General features: G+C 39.5%; 1 protein-coding gene across 34 annotated transcripts in view; it reads left to right on the forward strand.

The window, feature by feature from the left end:
* The window catches only part of NRXN1 (neurexin 1), a 1287750-nt gene that overhangs the window by 1206079 nt on the left and 55159 nt on the right, over window positions 1-26512 (forward strand). Inside the window, exon 1 of one of the 34 annotated variants that reach the window (XM_042451494.1) lies at window positions 14354-14723. The exons of the other annotated variants lie outside the window; for them this stretch is intronic. Within the exon in view, the coding sequence (XP_042307428.1) occupies window positions 14691-14723 (33 nt within the window). The 5' untranslated portion in view covers window positions 14354-14690. Of the gene's footprint in view, window positions 1-14353; window positions 14724-26512 lie in introns of those variants that run through there. 34 annotated transcript variants of the gene reach the window in all.

A 26512-nucleotide genomic window follows, 5' to 3' on the forward strand; every position in this document is an offset into this window, starting at 1 on the left:
GTTGCATGCTGGGATTGGCAGTTTTAAGGAGGGGTATTTAGAATTCTCAGGCAGAGAAGTTCAGCTCCTTAAAACTGCCAATCCCAGCATGCAACAGGAGGCTGCTAGAGGAGTCACACTGGAATAGTACCTCTTTAAGAGCATAGTGTGATAAACATCAGAGTAGCACAGATCTAGTTAATATGATAAGCTTCAAGCAAAGTTGATCCGGGTGGCTGATTTTCTTTGTAGATGTGAGAAGTCCTTAGTTCAGTTCCTGGACAGGCCAATATTTTGAGAGAATTCAGAGAGGAAGGAATACATCCAGAACTGTGGATAGAGTGTTGGAAGTGACCTTGGGCAGGTCAGCCACATAAGCTAGCCTACTTCACAGAATTGTTGTGAAGATAAAAATGAGTTAACAGCCTGGAAGTTGGGGTACAAGTGTGACAAATAAAGAATACAAATTGCTCAGGCAGCATGCAAAATGCTATCAATTTGAATACATTTCCTACATCAAGTAAATGGATTAGAGCCTACCAGCCTCCATTTTTCTTATCTCCTTTGTGGCAGCCACAGCTGTAGCTTGGGATAGTATATTTTACTTATCTCATATGCTTTAGAGTGAATGCCTGATATTTGGTGAATGTCATCATTCATATGTGAATGGCAGCAAGTTCCAAAATTTTTATGAATGTCAAAAATGAATAGATAGTCCAGTGGATCTGATTGTCTTCATTCACCTCTGTATGCCTGGAGTGAGACTTTAACTCAGCAGTAGAAGGTTTGTCTTGCCTGGCAAAGTTCCCAGGTTCATCCCTATTATCTTTAGTTTCAAATGTCAGGTAAAAAGTGATGGAATGGACCTCTGCTTGAACCTCTGGAGAGCTACTGCCAGTCAGCATCAACAATATTGAGGTCAATGGACAGTGAATATGACCTGTTATAAAGCAGCTTACTGTGTTCTATAACTTTTTAAAGGCAAAACCAGAGCTTGGAAAGTTTAGTTTAAATGTTGGCTGTGTGGTTCTGGGAGTTATAAGCCAAGCAAACACAAAAACATTTTTTTAGGCTCTGCACAAAGCTCATCTAAGGAGCATTAGCAACCAGCTATTAATATTACAATTACGGAACCATAGGTTTTGAAATTAGTTCAAGGGCCATTTGGTATAACCCCTGCCATGCAGAATTCCTGAGGTGTCTATACAACCTCTATTTAAAATCTTCCAAAGAAGAAGAGTCAATGTCTGAGGCATGTCTATTCCACCGTGGATGGGAAGATTATTCGGAAATATACTGAAAATGGCAGATGGGAACAGACAAAGCCATCAATTAGTATTCCTAGCCAAAAAGAACCCTATGGGGTCTCATATGCATAGGGTCACCATAAGTCAACAGGTGACTTAAAGGCACATACACACACAAGTGGTTGCACTTTTTCATGAGGTTTCTAAATGTGTTCTGTAGAACAGCCAATGCACACAGCTTTCTCTCACACTTTTGACCTGTTAGACGGAGAGCTATTTTCTTGTTGTGGAATGGGTGAAGTCAAGGACTTGGTGCCTTTTGCACACTCATTTGTGAAATTATGGGATCCAGCAGATTTATACTATTTATTTACACTATGCTAAAGATGTGTAAATTCTAGGTCATCACCTATGAGATTGGCTATTGATATTGAATTAAGAGAAACTAAATTGTCTCTGATATTGACTGTTTCATTGACTCTTGTGCTTCTAGTGGTTTATCATCAAATTCTGTTGAGATAATTTTTTTGTACAAAGCAAAGCCTTCTGGAGAGCATTGTGTGATACAAAAAAGGGCTTGTGGGGGCCACATCAGTCCTCACACTGCTGTTTGTCCACATTTGATCAACTTGATCAGCCACCAACACAACTTTGACTTGTTGTCACCGTATGAATGGGAGACCTCCAAGGTATCCGGTCAATAATAGCCCTGCTCAGCTCTTGCAGATTCAGGGATGTGGCTTCCTTGACTGAGTTTAGACACCTGTAATGCAGTCTTCCTCTTATTCTATTGTCTTCTACCTTATCAAGCATTACTGTCTTTTCTAATGAATCATGTATTCTGAAGCAGTAAGATAGCTTCAGTTTAGTCATTTTCACCTCTGGGGAGAGTTCAGGATTGACTATCTCTACCCTGTTTCCTCGAAAATAAGACATACCCATAAAATAAGCCATAGCAGGATTTTTAAGCATTTGCATAATATAAGCCATATCCCAAAAATAAGATATAGTGATAGGCCCAACGCGGAACAGAAGGGGGCGGGAAGGGAGAGGAAAGATTGGGGCCAATGGTTCTAAAGGAAAAGGAGTTGCAAGAAATTCAGGGTAGAATTCTGGGTTTGGAGACTTATGACAATGTTCCAGAAGAAGACAATTTGAACAAATGGAGATTGTTGTACCATACATAATAAAAATAAGATATCCCATGAAAATAAGCCATAGTGTGTCTTCTTGCGGAAAAATAAATATAAGATAGTGTTTTATTTTGGGGGAAACACGGTAGGGCTAATGTATTTGTCTTTTGGGCTGTCCATAGTATCCATAGGACTCTGTTCCACTATCACATTTCAAAAGAGTTTATATTCTTCCTGTCTGCTTCCATAGCCATATATAGAAGCCAGACACAGACACTTACATTCAGAGAACATTTTCTGTAATTTCCCATTAAAATTTATCCTGTTGCTACAAAAATCTGACATGGATGAACAAAGGTCCCTTAGGGACTGCAAGTTTCAAAAATGATAGATAAGTGGTGCACTTCTAGAATCATAGTCGAAAAGAAGTAATGTTCCCAACCACTGCCCAAGCAGCTCAAATCAAAGGTCAAGATGTGTGAATGAAAAAGTTTTGTGTGCTTGTTTGTTTGTTTGTTTTTCTGGCAGAAATCAAATGTTTAGGCATATTTCCTAGAATCAGAGTAGGAAGAGGTCTCAAAGGTCATCCAGTCAAACCTCCTGCCATGGAGGAATATAGAATCAAAGCATTCCTGACAGATGGTCATCCAGTCTGTGTTTAAAAATCTGCGAAGGACATTCCACCACACTCTGAGACAGTGTATTCCACTGTCAAACAGCCCTTACTGTCAGGAAGTTTTTCCTACTATTTTGGTGTAATCTCTTTTCTTGTCATTTGTACCTGTTATTCTGGGTCCTATTGCTGGAGCTACAGAAAACAGTATGGCATCCTTTCAAATATCATTATTAATCTTCTCTAATCCAGGCTAAACAGACCCAGCTCTCTCAGCTGTTCCTCATAAGGTATGATCTTCAGACTTTCACCATTTTGCTTGCCCTCCTCTAGACATGCTCCTTTTTTTGAATTGTGGTGCCCAGACCTAGGCACAGTATTTCCTTCAATGCATTGCACCACAGCTCCATACAAAAAAGTCTGTGCTTAGTAGTGCCCTAATTTCCTTTCACAGTTTCTGACTTGCTTATCTGCATTATTGCTCAAAAAGCTAGCTTTCTCCACCACCAACATTTTATGAATCTGGTGTTAATTTCAAGAAGTATGCAACCTCTCAAGGACCTCACTGCTAACAAAAGCGATACCTTTAAGTCTCCCCGACAGAAGGATTTCAAACCAGGAGCTTATTGGATTTTATTTCATTTTTTTAAAAAAAGAATCTGCTTTTGAAATCCTGATCACATTAACATTTGCAAATACCAGCAAAAGCTTAATACTGTGGGGCAAACTAGAGTAAGAGATACATGACAGAGAAACTGTTAACATTGGTTATTTTTTTTTTTTTTTTTTAGTTTCTTTTCTTTGATCTCTCATCTGTTTGGGTCTTTCCACACAATTGTATCATTCTCTGTCAGCTTCAGGGAAACATCAGCTTTTGAGGTCTTCCACTGCATCAGCTTGTGGTGAGGTAGTTAATGTTGATAGTAGGAACCAGATTTGGCTTTCTTTTGCCACTTTCTTATGTCTTATGCATGTTAATTTTATTAGTACACACACAAAAAAGAACAAATTGCTTGCTTACCCTCTCAATATGTTATGCTTTCCTGTTGCCAAGATTGTATTGAATGGGCCCAGACTGAGCTTGAGGTGCACTCTGCTTGTGTAGGGCAGATGGTGGATCCTTTATATGTGTGTGTGTGGGGGGGGGGGTTTATCCACACATGGTTTTACAGCTGTCCCTCCTACTGGGAGCACTGAGAGAACTCCCATACAATAAGAAGGACTGGATGCAAAACCATAAGTAGATTTGTCATGCTAAAGCTTCACTTAGTCACTTAGTGCTTGCTTCTTTGTTTTATTGGCTTGGATTTGCTTTCTGAAAGAGATGTGAACTCAGAATTATGGCCCACTATAAAGCCTTTAAAGCCCTACATGGCTTGGTTCCAACCTATATACAGGACTGCCTCATTCCATGTAACCCACCCCACGCACTCAGGGCCTCTGGGAGGAAACTATTGCAGCCTATAAAGACCAGGCTGGCTGCTACTACCCTGAGGACCTTCTTGTCATCCGCTCCCAGATTATGGAATGGCCTGCTGGAGGAGATCCATCATATTACCAGTTTAGGCATGTTACAGGCCGCCCCTTTGGGGCGACCTGTAGGCACACCTTTCCCCGCTGGATTGGGGCCTCAGCGGCCAGAGTGGCAGCCGCTGAAGCCCCGATCCGCCACTTTCCGGGCTGCAGGGAAGCGGCAAAAGGCCCCTTCCCCACAGCCTGGAAAGGGGTGTCCTTTGGTCCGCTGAGTGCAGCTGTCTGAAGGCTGCGCCCAGCGGACCAAACCAGGAAGGAGCTCCGAAATGGAGCTCCTTCCGGGGTCACGGAAAGGGCGCCCTAGGCGCCCTGCTGCGACCCCAATACGTCACAACCGCGCCACCTCGTTTGGAGGCGGCGCGGTCGTCACGTATCGATGGTGGCGGCCGTGTGGAACGGCCGCCACCATTTTGTGCGCGCACAGCACGCACTAGGGTTAACGTCTTAACCCTAGTACGCGCTCTGCGCGTACTTTTTAGCCTGTATGTAACGGGTCTCAAACAGCTTTAAAAAAACTGTCAAGACAGATCTCTTCTGGTAGGCCTTTCCTGAACAGTAAACTCGACCACCAAATAGAATTGGTCCATATCACCTTCTGAGTATTGATAGCTTCATTGCCCATCACTATCCATTTTAATGGATTATTTTAATGGTTTGTATAATTCATTGTGTTTAATTGATGTTTTATGGGAGGGAGGTTATGACTGGGATATGGACTATTGTATGGATTTTTAAAAATTGTAAGCCGCCTCAATTGTCTTTGACAGAAGCGGGATAAAACAAAAGCTTTTAAAAGCTTTTACTATGAAAGTCGTAAGCTTAGGACACTGTTATAGCACTATTATTCCACATTAACTGATGGGGCAGCTTCCTGTGGGATCCTGGGATTTGCAGTTTAGGAAGGAGCATTTAGGATTATCATTCTGAGTATTCCTTACCTAAGAAAACCCTGTGAAATTCACAGAGTCACCTTAAGTTGACAGGTGGCTTGAAGGTACACATATACACACCCTTTTTTGCTGTGATCTCTTACCATACCTTGCACTCCCAAGGAGTACCAAGGAAGGATAGCACCTAAATAGTAGCTTCAACTTTCCACCCCGTTCTCCTGCCGTGGGGAAAAAAAGAAAAAAGAAAATGAGCACTCGAGATAATCTAGTCAGCTGTGAACTATTGGGACACATTAACGTTTTGAAAGTCTATGAACTGTGATGCGTGCAAGCCAGTGAGACAAAAATTGCAGAGCCAAGTGTAACAGCCCACCCAGTTGTCCCTGCATATTGCTGCTTGCAGAGTTAATTAAGCGGGTATGTAAGGATTAATTAGAAAATCAATCAATCATATGTATTTATCTGGTTCGCATCAGTTTGCAATGGTTTTATCTTCATAATATCCATGTGATGAAAGGAAGTGCAATTATCCCCATTTAGGCCACAAGTACACAACCATTTTTGACAGTAATTGCAGCACTGTTAGTAAACTCTGGTATGCTGGCTTTATTAACTACTGTCAAGAGGAGTTGAGGCAGTTGAGAGAGTTTACAGGACTGGCACCACTGCCATTATTAGTAGAAGTTGGATCTAGTGTTGTACTTCATGGAACATGTTCTGATTCTTAATCGTTTCAAGTTGGGTACCTAAGGTTTCTAGGCACAGTAGCTGGCGGCTTCATTGTCAGTACTATGGGGAATCCACTTTGGGTTTTAGTCTAAGCTATAAAGTGCTTTCCAAGGTCTGAACCTATTTGTAGCATCAGATAGTAGTGAAATGAAATGAGGATGGCTGGACAAGAAACAGACAGATGCAGTCCACAGTGGCCCTGCTAGCTGGGAAATATAGTTGAAAAAGTAACTTTTTTCAAACTCTAGTTTTCCAAGGCAAGCTTGGAAATTAATAACTACTATAAATTTTTTCTCAGGACACATGAGAGAGAGAGTTGAGTGTAGATGTTAGGAAGCCAAGAAGAGACATCACTGAGATCTCTATAGAGAAGAGAATATAGAAAGATGAAGACTTGCCAAAAGATAATAAAAGCTGCAGACAATCTGGAACATGTCAGAAGAGGGTGAACAAGAAGACAAAGGATCAGGAAACCATTCTTGTGTGGAACTGTTGAGAGAACTAGGGTTTGTTTTTTTGTTTTGTTTTGTTTTTTTAGCTTCAAGGAGGGATTGAGAGGTAGGGTTGCCAGGTGTCCCTTTATTTATAGGTCAGAAAGCTTGATCCTTATAGGGTCAAGAGATCTCCCAAATTGACTTCTTCATCAGGCAAGGTGTTACAAACGAAACAGGAGAAAAAAATTGAAGATATTAGTTATAGGCCTGCATTTTGCTGTTTTTGTTCTTAGTTAAGATGGTATGGAGGGGCATATCTTGCAGGTTGGCGCTTCATCCTTCTGGCCATGTGGCAACTGAGAGATTTTCAAAGTCCATCAATTTGCGTCACAACAAACAAATTTATCACACTAGCAAGATCCCACGGGAAAACAGGTTTAAAGGAGAGTTAAACTGAAGAAAATCCAGAAATTCGAAAATCCGGAAACCAGGGGGAAATGGCAGCTTTTTACTTTCAGGAAATTCCAAAAGTAAAAAAGTGGTGTTTTTCTCCATTTTAACTTTGGTTTAACTTTGCATCATTTCACTTTAGCAGAAGTTCAGTGTGATAAACTTCCCAAATTTGCGGATTCTGTTTACATTTGAATTTAATTTAACTCTCATTTAAATCCCATTTTCCCGTGGGATCTCGCTAGTGTGATAAAGCTCAAAGACACTTCCTTTGCAATCCAATGCGATTTTTGATAGGGAGATACAGCCTTTCACATAGCCTGGAGCCAAGCCATAAAATTGTGGAAAAGTACTCTCATTTGGCATTGAACAGGATCTCAGCTGTGATCTCTAGCTCAGAGTAATGTTACTGACTGGCTGCTGGCGTCAATTATAATCAATTTTACATTATGTGAGTTCTTCAGCCTTCCCATCAATATTAGTTGCAATACATTTGTTGAAATGCCTTGCTTTTTCTGTGTTTTGGGAGTTTCTAAAACCAAACCTTCTGTAAATACTTGGTTTGACTGAAAGAAACATGGCAAACTTCAGGCTTACACCAGTCAAATTTATAGAGGCTTCAACACTGTTGGCATGTTGTTCTTTGCCAACTGTGTTTCTGTGGCACATCTTACTTCCTGACATGAGGCAGAATATGACAATTGTCATTCCATGACAAGAAAACAATGTTCACTGAAGGAAGGCATGACCCATTTATTATGCACTGGCAAAATATCTGTCATCGTGTGCAGAGAATAGAGCTTTGAGGATCTTTGGGGAAGGGTGCATGCAGTGCCTGTGCTCTTAAAACTGGCTCTGATTTACACCACTGTGCAATATCTTCTGCCTCACCACAGTCAAGGGCAGAGTTCTAATTTGCCTTCTACAGCATTTTGTCACTCATATGGACAAAGCAAGAATGGGCAAGTCAGTGGCCCTACTGAGGTACGGATTTGACTTGCTCCCCACTCATGATAACAGCAGTCAGGGGAACAACTTCAATCTATTTTTGTCCATTCCAATTAGTAACATAATGATTTGGTACAATACTGGTAACATTTGGCAATTTCCAAATGGCAATTAACATCTCAGGTGACATGTATATCCAATGTACAGTTCCTGGGGCATTGGTTTAAAAATGATATGCTAAGAATGGTTTTCCTTCAAATTTAAACAATATAAGGAAACTGCATGCTAGTGAACTGTCATGTCTTAAAATTAGTGGTGAGTTGAAATTACCCTACCCCATTTTTCACCCATTTGGATGTGGAGTTTTGTTGTTGTTTTTTCCATGTTGAAATTTTCATAAGAATTGTGGTGTGTCAAATCAGGTGATGGAGATGGCAGCTTCTCTTTCTTTCTTTCTTTCTTTCTTTCTTATATTGATCTGAAGAATCCCATCATGACTTCTATTAGCCACACTATAAATCAAAATATGACCTAGGAATTTGAAATGGTTGGATGGTTGGCTGGCTGATTGAATGAACAGATATGAAACACACATTTTTATCCATCATTCTTACCTTTACCTTAAGCAGATTTACTTTAATTTATTAATTTAATTTATTGGAAACTAGTGGGAAACAAAGTGGTCCTTATCATGTCTCATAGCCATAGCACCCAAGAATTTCATGCAGGCAAGTGTGGCCTGAAAAAATGGAGGGCTCAATCACTGTGACAGAAAGCAAGTTGACATTTGAAGAATGAAAGCCCTTCTCCATGTCCAGTACAGAAATTCAGCTCCCTGTCTTTTTTCTTCCAGCCCATAGTAAACTAGTTTTAAAAAATGTAGCCTAGAAATTTTGGTAGGCATAATTAAAGGGCTGCTTTATCTATATATAGCCCTCTGGCTTGGCTGTGCTTAATAATGACAAGGCTTTGAGAAAATGGGGTTGGTGTGTACACACGTATGTGATAGGTAGAGTAAAAGTTCCTCTTCCAAAATTGTCTTTTAGTACATACACAGCCATCAGCCATAACCATTAGCAAAAATTAGCTTTCTTCAAAACCTGTCAACTGAATTTCTCAAGCACTGTTAGCAGAACAACTTTGAGCTTAATAGAAATGATAAAATTGAAGATACGATTCTTTCATCTGGCAGAATTATTACTTTACACCAGATGAATCATACATCTTTATTCTTAAAATGAGCTTTTTTTTTTTCATTTTCAAAGAGCCATAGTAACTATTTCATCTGAAACAAACTGGCCTTTTGAAGAATGCTTTCCTCCCAAAAGGAAACAGTCAAAAGACAAAATATAAATTACTGTATGTAATCTCAGGACTATGTTTATTTAACAATGGGTTATTCAGATTCCAGTCCATAGCTTTCCAACTGCTCAAGTCAGTTGACAACTTATAGCATAGGGTTAGAGCATCTGCTCTAGAATCTAAACTCCAGAAACATGAGGTTATGAAATTCATCAAGTTACAATGGTTTTGAGGCAATGGAGTGGGAACAGAACACAATCTACGTTTAGAAATGTTTTTAGGTTTGTTCCATTTTAATGTTGTTTTTTGGGTATGTTTTAACTATATTGTACTTATTTTAATTTGTAAACCCCTTTTTTCCCAGTGTTGGTGAAAAGGCAGGATATAAATAAAGTTAAGAGGCATCACCAACACTGACACCACTATCATCTAAGACCACATTAATTCCCTGTCAAAGTAGACAGTGCCAGTATAGAGAAATCTATCTCCAGCAGTTCTTTACAAGAAACCAGGAAGAGACCCATAGATAGTTGCTCCCATACAGCTAGTACAAGATAGGAGCAAGATCAGAGACCATTCCAACGACTTCACAAGCATAGCCTGAATGATTAGAAGAGTCTTTGCACTTAAATTCAGTTTTAGATCATTTAAAGCACCAGCTCTTCAGAGTGAAAACAATAAGCAACTAGTGGAAGGATCAAACTAGTCAAGATAGGGATGGAATAAATTCTAGAGCTTGTTGACAGTGCTTTATCTTGCATTGGGGAGCAGGCCTGTCTGTAGCTAAGAAGCAATCTTACTCATCCCTCTCCCCTTTCCAAAAAATAACCAAACCAGAGACAGTAAAGCATTAATTGCCAGCTAGGTATATAAGGAAAATAGCACCTTTGGCATTTTTCCCCCCCTGCTTTGGTTCATTTGTGCATATATTTGCCTCTGCATCCTCCTCTGCAATAAAGATGCAAAACATTTGTATGGACTAACATTGGCTAGACGTTTATTGAAATAAAAGCATTCTGCATCTTTCAAAACATAATGTAGGCCCATTGTAAGTAGAGAGACACTATCATGGCCTTTTCTTGGCAATATTTGTTCAGAAGAGGTTCAACATTGCCTTTCCCTGAGGATGAGACTTGTCTAAGGTCACCCAATGGGTATCATGGCCAAACAGAGAATCAAGCACTGGTCTCAAGAGTCATACCCCAAAATTCTACGTATGCTGGCTACAGTGTCAAATCAACCATATTACTTATACTAAATAAGAAATGTTTGAAAAGGTGTGTGTGTGTGTGTGTGTAGATACTTAAACCATGTCCCAGTGAAAAGAGATTACTAAATAAAAGATGAAGTGCCTGACAATTTTATCCCAGAATGAAACAGACAAGAGAGGATGGTGGGAATAAAGTTCAAAATGAGGTTTGTCTCTCTCAGCATTTGTTAGAATAATTGCTAAGTTAATTTTGTCTTTCCTGTGCAGAAGATCACTCGTCTTTTTCCTTACTGTAGACATTCATTATCCTAAGTAGTTCTGAGTGATTCTCAAAAAGCCCTAAGGGAGCTAGACTGAAGCATTTGATAATATTAACCCTTGGAGCTGTCATGACTCATTGGTTCTAGGCAAAAACTTACCCAGTGTAACATGCTTTCCATTTCTGCATTGGTTAGGCTACATGCTGTGTATAAATCTTTACCTCGTATTTATTTAGGTAGAGGAGGGTACAGATTGTGAATGCAATTATGTTGGTAGCCCTCTAAGGACATTTGTACAGACCGGACATTTAAAATACAGGAGCTTACCGTACAGCCCCCAGGGACAGGCTCGGTGCAGAACAAAAGGGGGCGGTATGGGAACAGAATGGGGCAAGGGACGCATTTCATCGCACACCACAACACCGCTGATGTTACCGGAAGTTCCCATTCCATTCCTGATCCGTCTCAGAGGAGGCGGTTTTCAGAAACTGTTCAGAAGTGTTCCTGAAAATCGCCTCCTTTGGGACAGATCAGGAACAGAATGGGAAATTCCGGCAGCATCGGCGGCATTCTGGCATGCAATGAAATGCATCCCTTGTTCCATTCTGTTCCCATCCTGTTCCCTTTTGTTCAGCACCGAGCCCGTCCCTGGGGGCTGTGCAGTAAGCTCCATAGATAGTGAAACATTGCTAAAAGGCAGGAAAGGTGTGGCCCCCATGCCTCATCTGTTTCCCAGCTTCATTGTTGCAGTCCCCTAAAGGCCCCTGCTTGTCCCCTAATCCAATCACCCAATTTATATTTGAGGTGGAATTTTGAGGTGAATTATAACCAGGAACAACATCAAAAGGCAGCTGAATGCATAAAAAGCCCTCCCAGCACCAGCACCACCCCAATCCATTTATAATTCTGTCTCTTCCAATTACCATTTTGGCTGCTAAATGATTGAAAATTTCTTCCATGGCATTGGGTTGTTGTGGTCTACATTTGCCCATCCTTGGCTTAAAGACAGTAATGTATATTAATCACAGTCATTAATTTGGTCTGGCAAGCTGTTGGGAAGTTACATCAGTGTAAACCAACTTCTGGTCACATGTCGAATTGGACCATAGTGCAATGTTCATATTCCCAGGAGAGGAGTGGTAAGCTAGCCATTGGGATGATTGTACAAAAGCCAGCAGCATGGCCATTATGCAATGGTCCCATTGCGTAGTAGGATGTCTTAATGTCTTCATATATGGTGCTCCAATGTTCTGTCATCACAATTCACTAGCTTGGTTGTGCATCATGCCTAGATCATTGTAGCCACCCATCATAGCCACTTTAGCCTTGGTTTATACTTCCATGATAGTACACTTGTCTGGTAAATGAATATGTGAAATTAGTCTATTTAAAAACTTTCTGTGATTGTTCTGTCTGTGATGCTCTATTTGTGATGGCCCAAGGGATTCTGCAGTCATGAAGGCTCAATACTAATGTCAGTCCAAGCTCAACTGAAAGTGCCGGTTCTGACCTATAAAGCTCTAAACAACTTAGTGCCAGGATAAATGAAAGAGTGCCTACACCTACCACAGCTATCTAACAACTGTCAAACAGGTCTTACCATCAGGAAATTCTTCCTAACGTTTAGGTGGAATCTCTTTTCTTGTAACTTGAATTCATTGCTCTGTGTTCTAGTCTCTGGAGTAGCAGAAAACAAGCTTTCTCGATCCCCAATATGACATCCCTTCAGAAATTTAAACATGGCTGTCATATCACCCCTTAACCTTCAGATTAAACATACCAGGCTCCCTAAACTGCTCCTCATAGGGCAAGGTAGGATAGCTCCTTTGCATTTCCAGCTAACAGCCAGAGTAGATTCAGTATCCCAGTGATATGAGAAAAGGTGGGAGCCACAGCATTTGGTATGAGCCTGCCATGTGTGTCCCTAAGGAAATTAGACTCATGGCTACAAAAGGAAGGGCTTTTTTATAGCAGTACCTTCACCAAAGTCAGATTCCTTAACTGCCAGGCTTTGGGGCTTTGCTTTTTTTTTACTCTCTTTAAAATAATGCTTTGTTTTTGTTTTCTCTTTATATTGTAATTTCATTATCTCTTGGTTAATCAGTTCTAGTGTATGGAAAAGTGAGTTATCCCATACATTCTGTTAATAAATAAATGAAATGTAAATCAAGGGTGGGCAACATTCCAGTTTTCTACACCAAGGGGACCTCCAGAGGCCTCAATGGTTTTCAAAAATGGGAGAGGGAGCAAAAGGATAGAAAAAGAAAGCCTGACATGGACAGAATTTCATTTCAGGTTGTGAAAAAATCTGAATTTTTAAATAATAAACAGTGAGGGTGTATGTGACCTATTTAAAATGTAAATTGATAGGATTTTTTTCCCAATTGCTCTCAAAGCTGCTACAGTATTCCTTTATATCCCTTATATGAAACAGACCTAATGTGGTTGTATTTCTTAATACCATAGCCAGAAGAATATTCAGTGTTGGAACTAGAAGTGAAGTAGATCTAGAAGTCGAGAATGTTATAAACAATTTAATGGCATATCTAGGGTGTGTGTGTGTGGGGGGGGGGGTTTGCATTGCAACTTTCTCCCTCAAGTCTGATCTCATAACATCATTTACATTGAAGAACCCGTACACTATAGCTGTTTGCGTTGATTGATGAATGATAGCAGATGTGCTTTGGAAGAGGTTTCCATATGGCATCCCAGCTGTTTCTTTACTCCTTTGCAAAAGAGTTATGGTTACTTTCATAGTCAGGACACTTGTTAAGAGTAAATAAGTATATGTTTGCCATAGCAAAAGGCAGAGCTCAGCCCTCTGAGACAGCAAACAATGTCGCAGGATTCTCATTATCCCAGCCTTGCTGATCTAAATGTCTTGATCAGAACAATCCTTTCATTGTTTATCTGATGAGCCAATTCTCCAAGTTTGTGTGGGTCCCTGAAGACAGAAAGGTCTTCCCTTTTTTCCTTCCTTTCTGCCTGCTTGCTGACCTACTTACGTTGGAGAGCCTTTGAAAACCTTGCTAGAGCCTCTCCCTTTTGTTACTTCTCTCTTGAAGAATCAAACATCCCTCAGAGTTGAGCATGGGTCTTTAAAAGAAGAAAATGGAGCTCTCATTAGCACATCGGAGCCTCCATAATGTATCTGTCAGCCATTACTTAATTGTCTTTACACAATCATTGTGTAGTAAACATTCATTATGAAACAGAACACATGCAAAATGCTACTCATTAGCTTAGGTACCAAAAGAAAAAAAGAAGAAAATGAAAAAGAAGGGGGAGAATAATTATAAGCAGGAGGTTTTTCTGAGGCCATCCTGGATGGAGGGCTGTGTGCTAATTGTTCTGTTTCAGGTTGCAAATTAATAGGAAGGAAAAACACAGTAATCATCTAAAAGGGAATAGATCAAAATAGTTTAAGGAGGATCACAGTGATGGTGTTCATTGGGGTCTTCCCTCCCTCCTTCTCCATGCACACACCTTTCTTTGGTCTGGCTTAATTACCTTCTGTTTGAATGGGAAAAGCTGGAGCAGAGTGTGGGTGACTGTATAATGAAAATATGTAAGAAACTCCCTGAATCTGCAAACAAGGCGGGTGGAGGGAGAAGCAGGCTGGCTCTTGAGTGGTATCCAATGGTGAAGCAGAGCATTTCGCATCCGCAGAAGAAACTGCAGCATCCTTTCCTACAGCAACGGCTCAGCCATTGGCTTCTCTCCGCATGTGACCAATGGAGCTCTTTCTCTCTGGGTTTTTTCCCCCTGCCTTCGTCTTCCATCTGTGTGCAGAGCAGTGATAGGCCGGGCTGATGCGCAGGCAATTTATCATCTTGATCTCCCACTGAGTCAGGGAGCTCTCCTGTCACCAGTATTGATTTCAGAGGATGGACTAAATTTCCTAGGATTTCCATTAAGAATTAAGAAAAAAAGCTATAAGCACGCAGGGTAGCCAGGCAGACATGGATATGAGATGGCACTGTGAAACCTCTCAGGTAGCTTCTTCTCTCACGGCCGATGCAGACCAGAGGCTAAGCACTGCAGCATGCAGGGTTTAAGAGACTGTTAGTCGAAAAGAAAAAGAAAAAGAATAATAAAAATTAATAAAAAATAAGGGAAAAAATCATTTGCACCAACTATTTTTTTGAAGAAGAAGAACTAAATTGTTGTTATTTAAATTAGAAATTGTCTCCTTGGAGATTGCATGCCATTAAAAGACGAGCTCAAATTTCTGCACGCGATCTGCTTTTCAATTTCAGGATCTTTTTTCTGTTCAAGAAAATAGCACTTTAAACCCTGATGCTTTCTGTTTTCTTTATCTGCTGCTTTCTAAGCCACAGCTTGTATGTGTGCATGTGTGCATTTTCTTAATATGTGTGTGTGTATTTATGTGTTTTTTCGTTTTTGCATGTTTGGGAAGGAGCAAGAAAGAAGTCAGAGCCAGCATGGGGAATGGATGCTTTCAGTAATTACTAGGTTGCTTTGCTGTTAATGACCTAGTAATTATTTTGGCTCAAAACAAATGCTTAAACCTTGAGTGGGCACCCTTCGAGGCACAATTTTGCATGTCTGTGTCTGTGTGTATTTGTTTTCATTTCTTTCCGATGGGTTGAAAGACAAGATTATCTATGAATTGCTTGCATGTTTGGGTTCTGGGTGTTTTGGAAAAATAAGTCGGTGTACAAAAGAATGACTGCATTTCATTATTGACTGTTTCATGGTATATAATGCAGGAAAGCATCTCTTTTTTTAAAAAAAAAAGAAAGAAAGATCTAATGCTGATATATATATATGTGTGTATATGTATATATTGATGGTGGGGGATCTGCATGTTCATAAAAGCAAATGTGTGGGGTGTGTTTTGTTACGAGGGGAGAGTTGGAGAGGGACTGTCTGTTTCTAACATGGAAATGTCAATAACAAACCTCCAAGCCATCTAATTTAAAGTATTTAACTTACTGTACTATTGTCCTTCCCCCATCATAGAATGCTAGGAATCAGATATGCTCAAAACCAGGTTTTAGTTCATGAATGTGTGAATGTATGAATGTCCGTGTGTGTTGTCCACCTATGGGAATAGCACCTTCCTTTCAAAATCCTTATTCACAACAACAGGAGTGAAAGGGTTTTGACATGGTATAAAGCCTGTGTGTAGCACGGGAGAGTAGACAATCCCATTAACGGGGGAGACCAGCATATAACAACAGGGTGTAAAACATTGGATTTATTGGGAGGAAAGGAAGCAGAACAAAGGCTTAATCCAAAAGAGAATAATTGGTAGACTCAAGCTTCTTGTTCTCAAGTAGAAAGGCAAATGGATTTGTCTTTATTTTGCCTCCAGATCATAGAATAACTGTGTAATCATTGGGAAGCATGCCTCAGCATTTGTCTAGTTTTTTAAAAATCACCAGTTGTTGATCCATGTGCCAGGGATGTCATGTTGTGGGGTGTTTATTTTGGTTTGAGGGAATTGGTGGAGGCATTGGCTTTAGGTTTCATTTTTCTGACAAAGTTTGCACAAAGTTTCTCTCTGAAATTGCATCGAAACTCACTTCATCTTTGTGACATGAGTGCCCCTGTGTACTGGCAAGTGTCCCTTGCCTCTAATAACTTAGTGATATTCAGAGAGCCATGCTGAAGATATTATTATTATTATTATTATTATTATTATTATTATTATTATTATTATTATTGTATGAGGCAAATTTGAATTAAAGTATGACTGATGGTGATTATCAGAAGAGATAAATTAAATGCTGGATCAGTATGTAAGTAGCTCAGCCTGAACTAGATTTCCACCCAAAACAGCTTTACTAAGATTTGCCATTTCCCAGCTCAGTTTTCCCAACAGCTGTCTTTCTTCATCTCTTGGGCATCACAAGCAATTTGACACAGCTAACAGCCTTTAGTAGAAGAGGCTAAGAGGTTGAGCCACCATGGAAATATAATTGCTTCCCTGGTCATATTAATGATCCTTGCAGGTTAACACACAGTTAATTGACAGGGCAGTCGGAAGATCAGCATTAAATCTGCCTAAATTTGTTAAGAGTGACGGCAGAAGGATGCACCCAGACCACTTGTAATTGTGATTATATATATGCTTTAATTATTAAATCCTATGTGGGGTTGGGTTTTTTGTTTTTTGGGGGGTTGGTTGGTTGTTTTTGTTTTAACTTGGGTTGCTCTACACTTTCTTATTGGACTGCCATTTTTCAGGATACATATACATGCTGGTTGTGTGTACAACAGCTCCTCCAGGAGAGGGAGGAAAATACTTCCCTGCCTCGGGAAATCTAGCATGCAAGGGAGAATAGTTCAGTTTGCCATGCTAGTTTTCCTTTTCTTTTGTTTCCTGAGAGTTCTCCCAGGCTGCTGCCACACTGGAGAATTCATCCACTTTCACACCACTTTAATTCTCATGGCTCCATCCTGTGGAATCCCGGGATCTGTAGTTTATTGTGGCACCAGAGCTCTCTTGACAGAAAAGGCTAAATATCTCACGAAGCTACATATCCCAGAATTCCATAGCATTAAACCATAGTAGTTAAAGAGGTATTAAACTGCATTAATTCCCTTTATTGATTACTTAATTAATTGGGCCCAAGCTACCTCACCACTAGAAGCACATTTGATTATTCTTGCAATTTTGATATACTTCCTTGATTATACAAATTGCATAAGGTATCCCTCAAAAGTCCCTATTTGAAGAAATTCTTTAAGTAAACACAGTCTGATAATCTTATTCATTTGATGTATTGATCTGTGTGCACTGGTATTCACATGCGGTACTAAGGATGGAGATACTTTAATATTTCATTCTTATCGTCGTTGTGTGCCTTCAAGTCAGGTCTCATTTATGGTGAACCCCAATCACGGGATTTTCTTGACAAGATTAGTATAGTGGTAAATTTGTGTTTGAGAGAGTATGACTTGCCCATGGTCATCCAGTGGGCTCCCATGAATGAGTAGGGATTCGAACCCTGGTCTCCCAGGATTCTGCACTACACCGCACTAGCGTTCACTCATTCTCAAAGGTGAGAATTAATTGTTACATCAGATTTCTCCCTATTGCATGATCATAGAAATGTTTCTATGTAATCTTTGGCCCTGTTTGCACTGCATGACTTTCCTTAGGAAAAATTGTGCATTCTTTTTCAGGTCAGAAAATGTTTTCTACTCAGAAAAATGCATGTTTTTTTCTGCTCAGAAAATTTTGTCTTGTGTAGAAAACTTATTGTTCATACAAAAAGTGATATTTTTGCCTAGGAAACAGTATTTTGCACGGAACACACAGTTCCCTGCGCAAAAGGGTTGCTTCCTGCATGAAAGTAGCATTTTCTGTGCTGGAAAAAAAAATACTTTTGCAGATTTTTTTTTTAAAAAAATATAGTCCCTAACTGTAACAAATTTGTGGCTTTTATTTTTTTAGGAGGGTGTCTGAAGTCCAAAGAGCTTATTTTTGGTCACAAATATTAATATTAAGGAGTTTTCTTCACACCCATATTAGTTCCCTGACCAAAAAATGGGTTTCACACTCACAGAGTCAGGAAACAATACTGTGGTGAGAATTTTGCATGATTTGCACCTGCTATTCACATCCCAAAGTGTTTCTGGAAATAGTTCTGCTCACAAATGCATGTATCCTTTTGCTTGAAACAATGTCCTGTCAGGAATGACTGAGGGAGCTGGGGTGTTTAGCCTGGAGAAGGGAAAGTTAAGAGGTTATATGATAGCCCTGTTTAAATACTTAAAGGGATACTATATTGAGGAGAGAGCAAGCTTGTCTTCTGCTGCTCCAGACACTAGGTCCCAGAGCTATGGACGCAAGCTCCAGGAAAAAAGATTCCACCTCAACATTAGGAAGAACTTCCTGACAGTAAGGGCTGTTTGACAGTGGAACACACTCCCTCGGAGTGTAGTGGAGTCTCCTTCCTTAGAGGTCTTTAAACAGAGGCTGGATGGCCATCTGTCAAGGATGCTTTGATTGTGATTTCCTGCATGGCAAGGGGGTTTGGACTGGATGGCCCTTGTGATCTCTTCCAATTCTATGATTCTATGAATGTGTCATTTTAGCAATTTTCTTCCCGATGGAAGAAAGTCATCAAAAACCACACCGTTTCCAATGCCAATTGCAATTTCTGGGCTTCTTCTGCTCAAAATTTGTACATGGTTGTTTTGCACAAAAAACAGCATTTTCTGCACAGAAAACTGTATTTCTCTGCAGGAATATAATATTTTGAACATAAAAGGGTGTTTTCCTTGCAAATAATCCATGTTCAAAATTTGTCCTATTTTCTTTAGGGATAACAATTTTTTTCTTTGTGCAGAAATATTATTTTCTATTTCCTTCACAGAAAATTGTTTTTTGCATGCACGCACACACACATCCCCACCCCAATTTTACATAAAATAAATCCTAAACTAACAATATTCTTGCTAGTCCCACAATCTTCTAGTCAGGGTATCTCAACACTTTAAAAGCGTGCTTTTTCACCATTTTTTAATACTCTTTTCTTCAATAACTTTGTTTTGGGCGACAAATTGTCTTAGCCCAGCCCTGATTTTGTGGTTGCCTAAAGAAGTAGAAACTTCCTTTGTCTTGGTCTTGTGCCAATGTCTCCATGGAGTGAATCCATTTGATAATCCCCCAAGGAGAGTATATCTGATCTATTATATCTGTGAGATTTACATAAGCATTAACTTAGCCATTTATCCATTGAGTTAGTAGAGCTACTCCAATGAGGACTACAAATTGGATTTAAGGTTATATCTTACCTTTCTAATTAAGTTTGGTTTGATTATTACATTTTTAAAAATCCTTTTTATCTGTCTGCTCTTGGGGGACAGGATATGCATTAACAGTGAGATGAATAAATAAATGTTTCCAGCAGTGACTGAGATTTTGAAAAGCCAGAAGCCATTTGAGTGACATTTTTAAAAAGGCGTCATATCATTTCCCTGTGAAAAGTCAGCTCTGGGTAGAAAAGCTGTGAAGAGACATTTTGCTTTGTTTGCTGCTCCTTCCATAAAAAAACAATAAAAAGAAACTTTTTTCCCTAGAAGTTTTTGTTAAATGCTCAGTCACTCCTAGAGACCTGTCTTACCCAGTCTCAAAGAGAATTTTTTTTCCACAGAGTTTTACAAAACTAAAAGTAAAAAAAATAAAAAAATAAAATCACCCATGGTTACTGATGAAAGCAAAACTATGTATAATATTCCTTTGGGGAAGAGTCAGTCAAAATTGGATAGCGTGTTTCCATAGAGGATATTACCAACTTGCAGAACTCACCAAAACATGGTCCTTGATAAAATTGTTTGAAATTAATGGGAGCCATGCAAAAGTGGTACCATTTTTTTCCCCTGTGATTCCCAACCACCTCCAAGGACTTTGCTCAGGACATCTTCCCAGATGGGCAGTATAGAGTGTTCATGTTTACTTTCCAGTCAACCAGACCTACTCTGTTCCAGGACACTCTATTCCATTATATCCCCTCCTAGTTTTCCATTCTCAACTCGTGACTCTGCCTTTCCCATTAAAGGACTCACATATGGAATTCAAAGCTGGGTAACAGCTTTCTGAGCAAAACTGAACATACAGTTTCTAATTGAACAGAAAAAGTCCATCAGTACTGAACCACCTGGGGCACTCTGTTGCAACTGTGTCTCTTCTTGAACTCCGTCCTAAATAGAACCCTTCATATATATTTTGCATGCATTTTTAAGTCTCTTGATGCAACCATTGGACTCCAAGAATAAGCGAATTCATGATGCAAGGTCAACACTTGCCTTAATGATCTCTCTCACTCTCTTTTTACGTAATGAGGATCCAAAGAGTGGTTATTTCAGATCTGTTACACTGAGATAAAAAGGTTAGAATGTAGTATAGTGAATTTAATACAGTATGGAGGAAGAAAGAGAGCAAGAGAAAGAAGTACATTAAAATCTGTATCTAAAACCAAATTAAATGCCATTTTCTGTGCAGATTTTTTGTTTAAATTGAAATTAATACAGGTACAGGGCAGAATAGACTTTGTGAACACATGCAAAAGTTGTACCCACTAAAAATAGACTGAGCTGACCCTATTTCATCTCTCTGCTCAGTTGCAAAGCTCACCAGGTTAGAGGCACACAATTGCTTGCGGTTTATATGAGGGGGTTTTTTTTTCCAACCAAAGGAGATATGAAAGAAGTATTATGTCCCAATGAAAAGAGCAAGACCTCAGCCTTTTTCAGTTCTCTGCTCCTGAGCATCTTAAGATGATATCTACTGCATTAGACGTACACACCACCTGTGGATTTCCTAAGAGGCATGTGCTTTTTGTAGTTGGCTATCCGTACCTGAGCACAAACTCTGTAGTGAGAATTAGTCTTCAGAACATGAGCTGAAAGAGAGGCACTCATTGATTCTCCTTGATTCATGTCTCTTTCATTCTGGGATAAGAGATTTCAATTCACATTTCTTATATACAAAAACAGCAGTTTCATTAAAGGAAGTAATTTTAGAACATTGCTGGATCAGTCCAAAGAATTATCCTGGAACAGGATTAGTAGAGCATCCTGTTTCTCACAGACACCAAATGGATGCCTCTCTGCTAAGTCCATAGACAGACCAGAGCAAGGACTGTTGACCATTTTTCATTCATAGGATAACAGTAAATCAACACCAACTTGACAGTACATGACAACAAAAATAAGTTTTCAGTCCACATTCTAATAATCACCATCATGGGGTTTTCCTTTTTCAAATGTGTCATCCTTTTCATTTTCATCCACCATGATCCCAAAGTTATTCATTTATATGTTTATTTTGTTGGACAATCACCGCCAACAAACTAACCAAATGCTCTCAGGCTTTCAATAGATATAGGAGATTGTGCCCATCTGGAGAAGCTATGAACAGGCACCAGACTAAGCTTGTTTTAATCTGCTGCTTGCTTCCTGCTGTTCTCTCACTCTCAATTCCTGACACCATTTGGATTAATAACTCCTCTTTCCTCCTATGTAGTCCTATTCTACTGTAATCCCTATCCATGTTTTTAGGGCACTGTCCAAATCATGGAGTCTGTACTGAAGTGAAGCCAGTTGGCATGTTCTTGCTTAATGAATAAAGTTTAGCTTTTTAATTATTTTATTCCTGTGCCCCCAAAATTTAAGAGATCAAGCCCCACTTTGTTATGTCTTCATGTTATTGAGCATTCAAACTACAGGAAAAGAGATTCCACCTAAACATTAGGAAGAACGTCCTGACAGAAAGAGCTGTTCTGTCCTGACAGAAAGAGCTATACACTGGCTCAGAGTATAGTGGAGTCTCCATCTTTGGAGGTTGGATGGCCCTCTGTCAGGCAGGCTTGGATGGTGTATTCCTGCATGGCAGGCGATTGGACTGGATGACCTTTGTGGTGTCTTCAAACTCTATGATTCTATGGTTCTATGTGCTTCCAGAGAATGTATGTGTTGGCTGTTGATCCCTGTATATGTCCATATCAATTCTAGATGTTTTGCTTCCAAGCATTTAAGTATGGCAGTCTTCGTTCTTTCATTGAAGCGAAATTTCTGGGTTGCTAGTCATGCCAATATGTCTGAGATGAGGTTTGGTGTTTGAGCTACCAGTGTCATCAAACCCTTTTTTTTTACCTTCAATGTTGAAATGGGTGCCAGTTTTCTGTGTTTTGTAGGGAAAACTCCCATTTCAGATGTTTTGTGATTGCAAGCCTTCAAGTCACATGTAAACTTATAGCAACCCCATGAATTTCATAGGGCTTTCTTAGGCAAGGAATACTCAAAGGTGGTTTTGCCAGTTCCTTCCTCTGAACTACACCTACAGCATCAGGCTATTACCTTCTCCGATTCATTGATTGATTGATTGCATTTATCCCAACTTTCTCCCAGGATGGAATTAAAGGCACCTGATTTTTTATGAAAGACTTGGGGCAATGAGAGGTGTGATTCTGCTATTCTTTTCTGTAATTTGATCACTGAAGTGCTATTCAGGACAAGACATTTTTTATTTATCTCGACACCTACCAACAGTGCAGCCATTTGTTTAGTGCATAATGTGTCTGTAGTGTGGAGAGTGTCCATTAAGTCCAAAAGCAATGTAAAGCCCTTATTATGCATCAGAGATTATTTTCTTAGTGCAATCTTACACTCTTTCACTTCACTAATGAATTCTGGAAGGTAATCAAAGCATTTCAGGTTTTCGTTCCAGGGGAGGGAGGAAAACAGTAAAAAATGACCTCTGGATCTTTGCAAAATTACTTGTAAAGGAAGTAGACAATTGAGGTCAATAAATGACTTGAAGACAATAAACAAGTTTATGCCACAAATGTGGTGTCCTCTTCTTGAAGATCTTCCTGTACTCCCTGGATATTTCTGCAAAAAAATTCCTTGGGCATCTGAGTAGAACATACCTAAAAGCCAAGAAAATCTTTTTAAAATGAAATTAAATAAATTCAATTTAGTTGGAGGATTGTGAACATTCTTAGCTCACATACTTTATCCTTTTTCATTTGCTGACTTCATCCTCTGTTTCTGAGTACCTCTATAGTTGGTATGAAATTACACATCTGATGGCTGAAGCTATCTTCCAAGCAATGGATTTCAATCTGTGGCTCAAAGTAGAATTGCAAACCACAAAGTGTGAACATCAGCCTGTGGGGCTGTACCTGTCTTAACCACCTGGGGATTCAGGCTGAGGTGGATGTTCTTCTTTTTTAGAGACCAGGGGTGTATCTACACTGTAGAAAGAATGAAGTTTAAAGCCACTTCAAGTGCTATAGCTCCATCCTATAGAATTCCACGTTAGTCCCTCACAAAACTGCAAACCCCATGATTTTGTGGATGGCACTATTGCATTTAAAATGTTGTCAAACTGCATTCTTTCTACAGTTTAGATGCACTGCAGGAGAGCTTCAGGCAATTCAGAATGATAGTGCTGTAGGAGTGAAGGTTGCAAGCATGGGAATAAGTAGTAATATAGGGATCAGTTCGATTCTGGTTTACAAAGATTTCATTCTTCCATATGGATAGATGGATTCAGCTTCTAAGAAAAGATATTCTATCTAAATATTATGAAGAACATTTTCTACTTCAAGAGCTGTTCAGTTGCCCCAGAATATAGTTGGCTTTCCATCTTTGGAGAGGTTGGGTAAGCATCTTTTTAGGATGCTGCAACTGTAAATTCCTTGGACTAGATGACCCTTGTGTTCCTTGCCAACTGTCAAGATTCTGTGATTCTATGCTCCATCCAATGTTAACATCCGTGGGAATCATACAAAAACGGAACAGCCTGATTAATCCTTTGTTATCCCACTTTTTCAGCTGCTTGAAAAAAGTCCCAGTTTCCCTCCTGTCCTTCTACTTTCCTATTTGTACTCAGTTTACTTCTGTTGCTGCAAAGTGAGTTCAGTATTTCAAAGTAGTTTGCACTCATTTAACTCAGGTCCAAAACACACTGCAAAAATAATCTAGTTTGAGGCCGTATTAACTGCCTTGGCACAATGCTAGGGAATTCTGGGAACTGTAGTTTTGTGAGATATTTAGCTTTCTCTGCCAAAAACATCTAGTGCCACAATAAACCACAATTCCCAGGATTCCCTAACACTGAACCAGGGCAGTTAAAGAGGTTTCAAACTGGATTATTTCTGCAGTATATTTTGGACTTCAGCTGTAGGGTGAAGAAAGAATGATCTTACACTTCACAGTAGGCTTGGGCAAAGGCAAATTGCCACAGCCTCTCTAACATGTGTGTTCTTCCTCAAGCGTGATGTGGCACCTGAAAAAGCCAATGCAATTCTAGGTTGCAAAAATAAGAGTATACTATCTAGATCAGGGGTAGTAATAGTTGCACTCTATTCTGCTTTGGTCAGACCTCACCTGGAATATTCTGTCCAGTTCTGGGCACCACAGTTCAAGAATTATATTGACAAGCTGGAATGTGTCCAGAGGAGGGTGACCAAAATGGTAAAAGGTCTGGAAACAATACTGTATGAGGATTAGTTTAGCAAGCTGGGTTTGTTTAGCCTGAGAAAATTAAGAGATTATATGATAGCCATGTTGAGACTGGATGGCCATCTGTTGTGAGTTTTTAAATTGTGTGGCAAGGTTTGGACTGGATGGCTCTTGTGGTCTCTTTCCGCTCTATAATTCTATGATTATTAACTTTTGCTATCTTGACTACTCTCTGATGTTGCTTGGCCACATATGTCCTGGTTTTCATCTGAGAAATAGTGGTGAGTTTGTAATTGTGTAGCCATTGGCCAGGAACCTGAGCCCCCCCTGCATGAATACTAGAATGATGATATTTGTTAGTTGAGCTCAGTGTTTTCTGTTGTTGTTTGTCATAGGAGGTCAGGAGGGTTTCTTCCACTTCACCTACTATTTGGCCTAACTGGAGAAATTACATAAGGAATCTTGTTTGTGCTTCCATTTAGTCTGCTTCAAATTATGGTCAGGTCACAAGCTCTGTAAATAGGGATGTAACAACTGGGCAGGGGGAATGAGAGCATTGCCCACAAATGAGAATTCTGCCACCCCATTATTTTTTTTCCTTTAGTCTCCAAGCATTGCAGTTGGGCCTTTAGAAATGCATTTTAGGCATCCAAAAAGGAGGGAGGATATGGTAAAACAGTGGAGTACCCCAATGCTCTACTTATCAAATGTACTAAAAATGTACATGTACAAGGACATCTTTCCATGCATGTACAATTTGTATGATGCAGGACTCACCTTTGGTGTGTCTACACATGTGCATGAAAATTAATTCTCAACATGGGTCAGAACATAGATGGTGACACTACAGAGGTGTTCAATGCTTTTGTGGAGAAAAGCAAATTTAGTAATCCTGACTGTTGAAAGTAACATAGCTGAAGGAATTTCAAGTAGACAGTTTTTCCACAAGTGTGCAGAGAAATCATGGCACATTAGACTTTGTTAACAGATCACATTATAATAGCAGTATTTTGCTGGTCAATGACCGAATAAACTTTATTACATTACATTACATAATAGCAGTATCACTTGCACAATAAGCATTTACTTCCTACTTGCTGTAATTTAGTTTACACAACTTGTTTTACTTGAAAAATAATGGTATTGTAAATTGATTTACTCTTTTGGAAGCTTCACAACATGTTTCTAATTAAAATGTATTCATTTGGAGGTAATTGTCATTACCTATGAAAACTTGTTTCTACAGAAACTACTCCTATAGTGACCAGTGCCCAAATATATCCTTGTTCTTAGAATTAATGTTGTTCCACCTCTCAGTATCTGGAGGAGCTATTCTAAGATAAAATCTGCTGGAGCTATTCTAAGATAAATGTCAGTCATCTGTGCCTACATGTATGTTACAGCTATTTTAAAATAGTTGTGGTATTTCTTAAGTAGCTGGTGTCTTTCTGGGGAAGCTGGAGAACACCTTTAAAAATACAGGCTGGAATTCACACCTAAAGTTTGGCATTCATAACTGATTTATAGTTATAATTCCTACATATTCAATAGTTTTTTTAGTGTATATAGGAATTGTTTTTAAAAATCTTGATTTACCAGGCTTGTTGGTGTCAGTCAGATCTCTGACATGATTATGTCACCTAACTAGATGCCACGACAGATCAGGCCATTGTCCACATCCTCCCACAGTGCATTGCCTCCACTGAATATGATCTGGTTAATGAGGTGTCATGCCCAGAGGAGCATGAAAATGGTGAAGTGTATGGAAACTATGCCTTATGAGGAGAGGCTTATGGAGCTGAATATGTTTAGCCTAGAGAAGAGAAGGTGAAGA

This window comes from Sceloporus undulatus, chromosome 1 (genome assembly GCF_019175285.1).
Source record: "Sceloporus undulatus isolate JIND9_A2432 ecotype Alabama chromosome 1, SceUnd_v1.1, whole genome shotgun sequence".
Classification (NCBI taxonomy): domain Eukaryota; kingdom Metazoa; phylum Chordata; class Lepidosauria; order Squamata; family Phrynosomatidae; genus Sceloporus; species Sceloporus undulatus.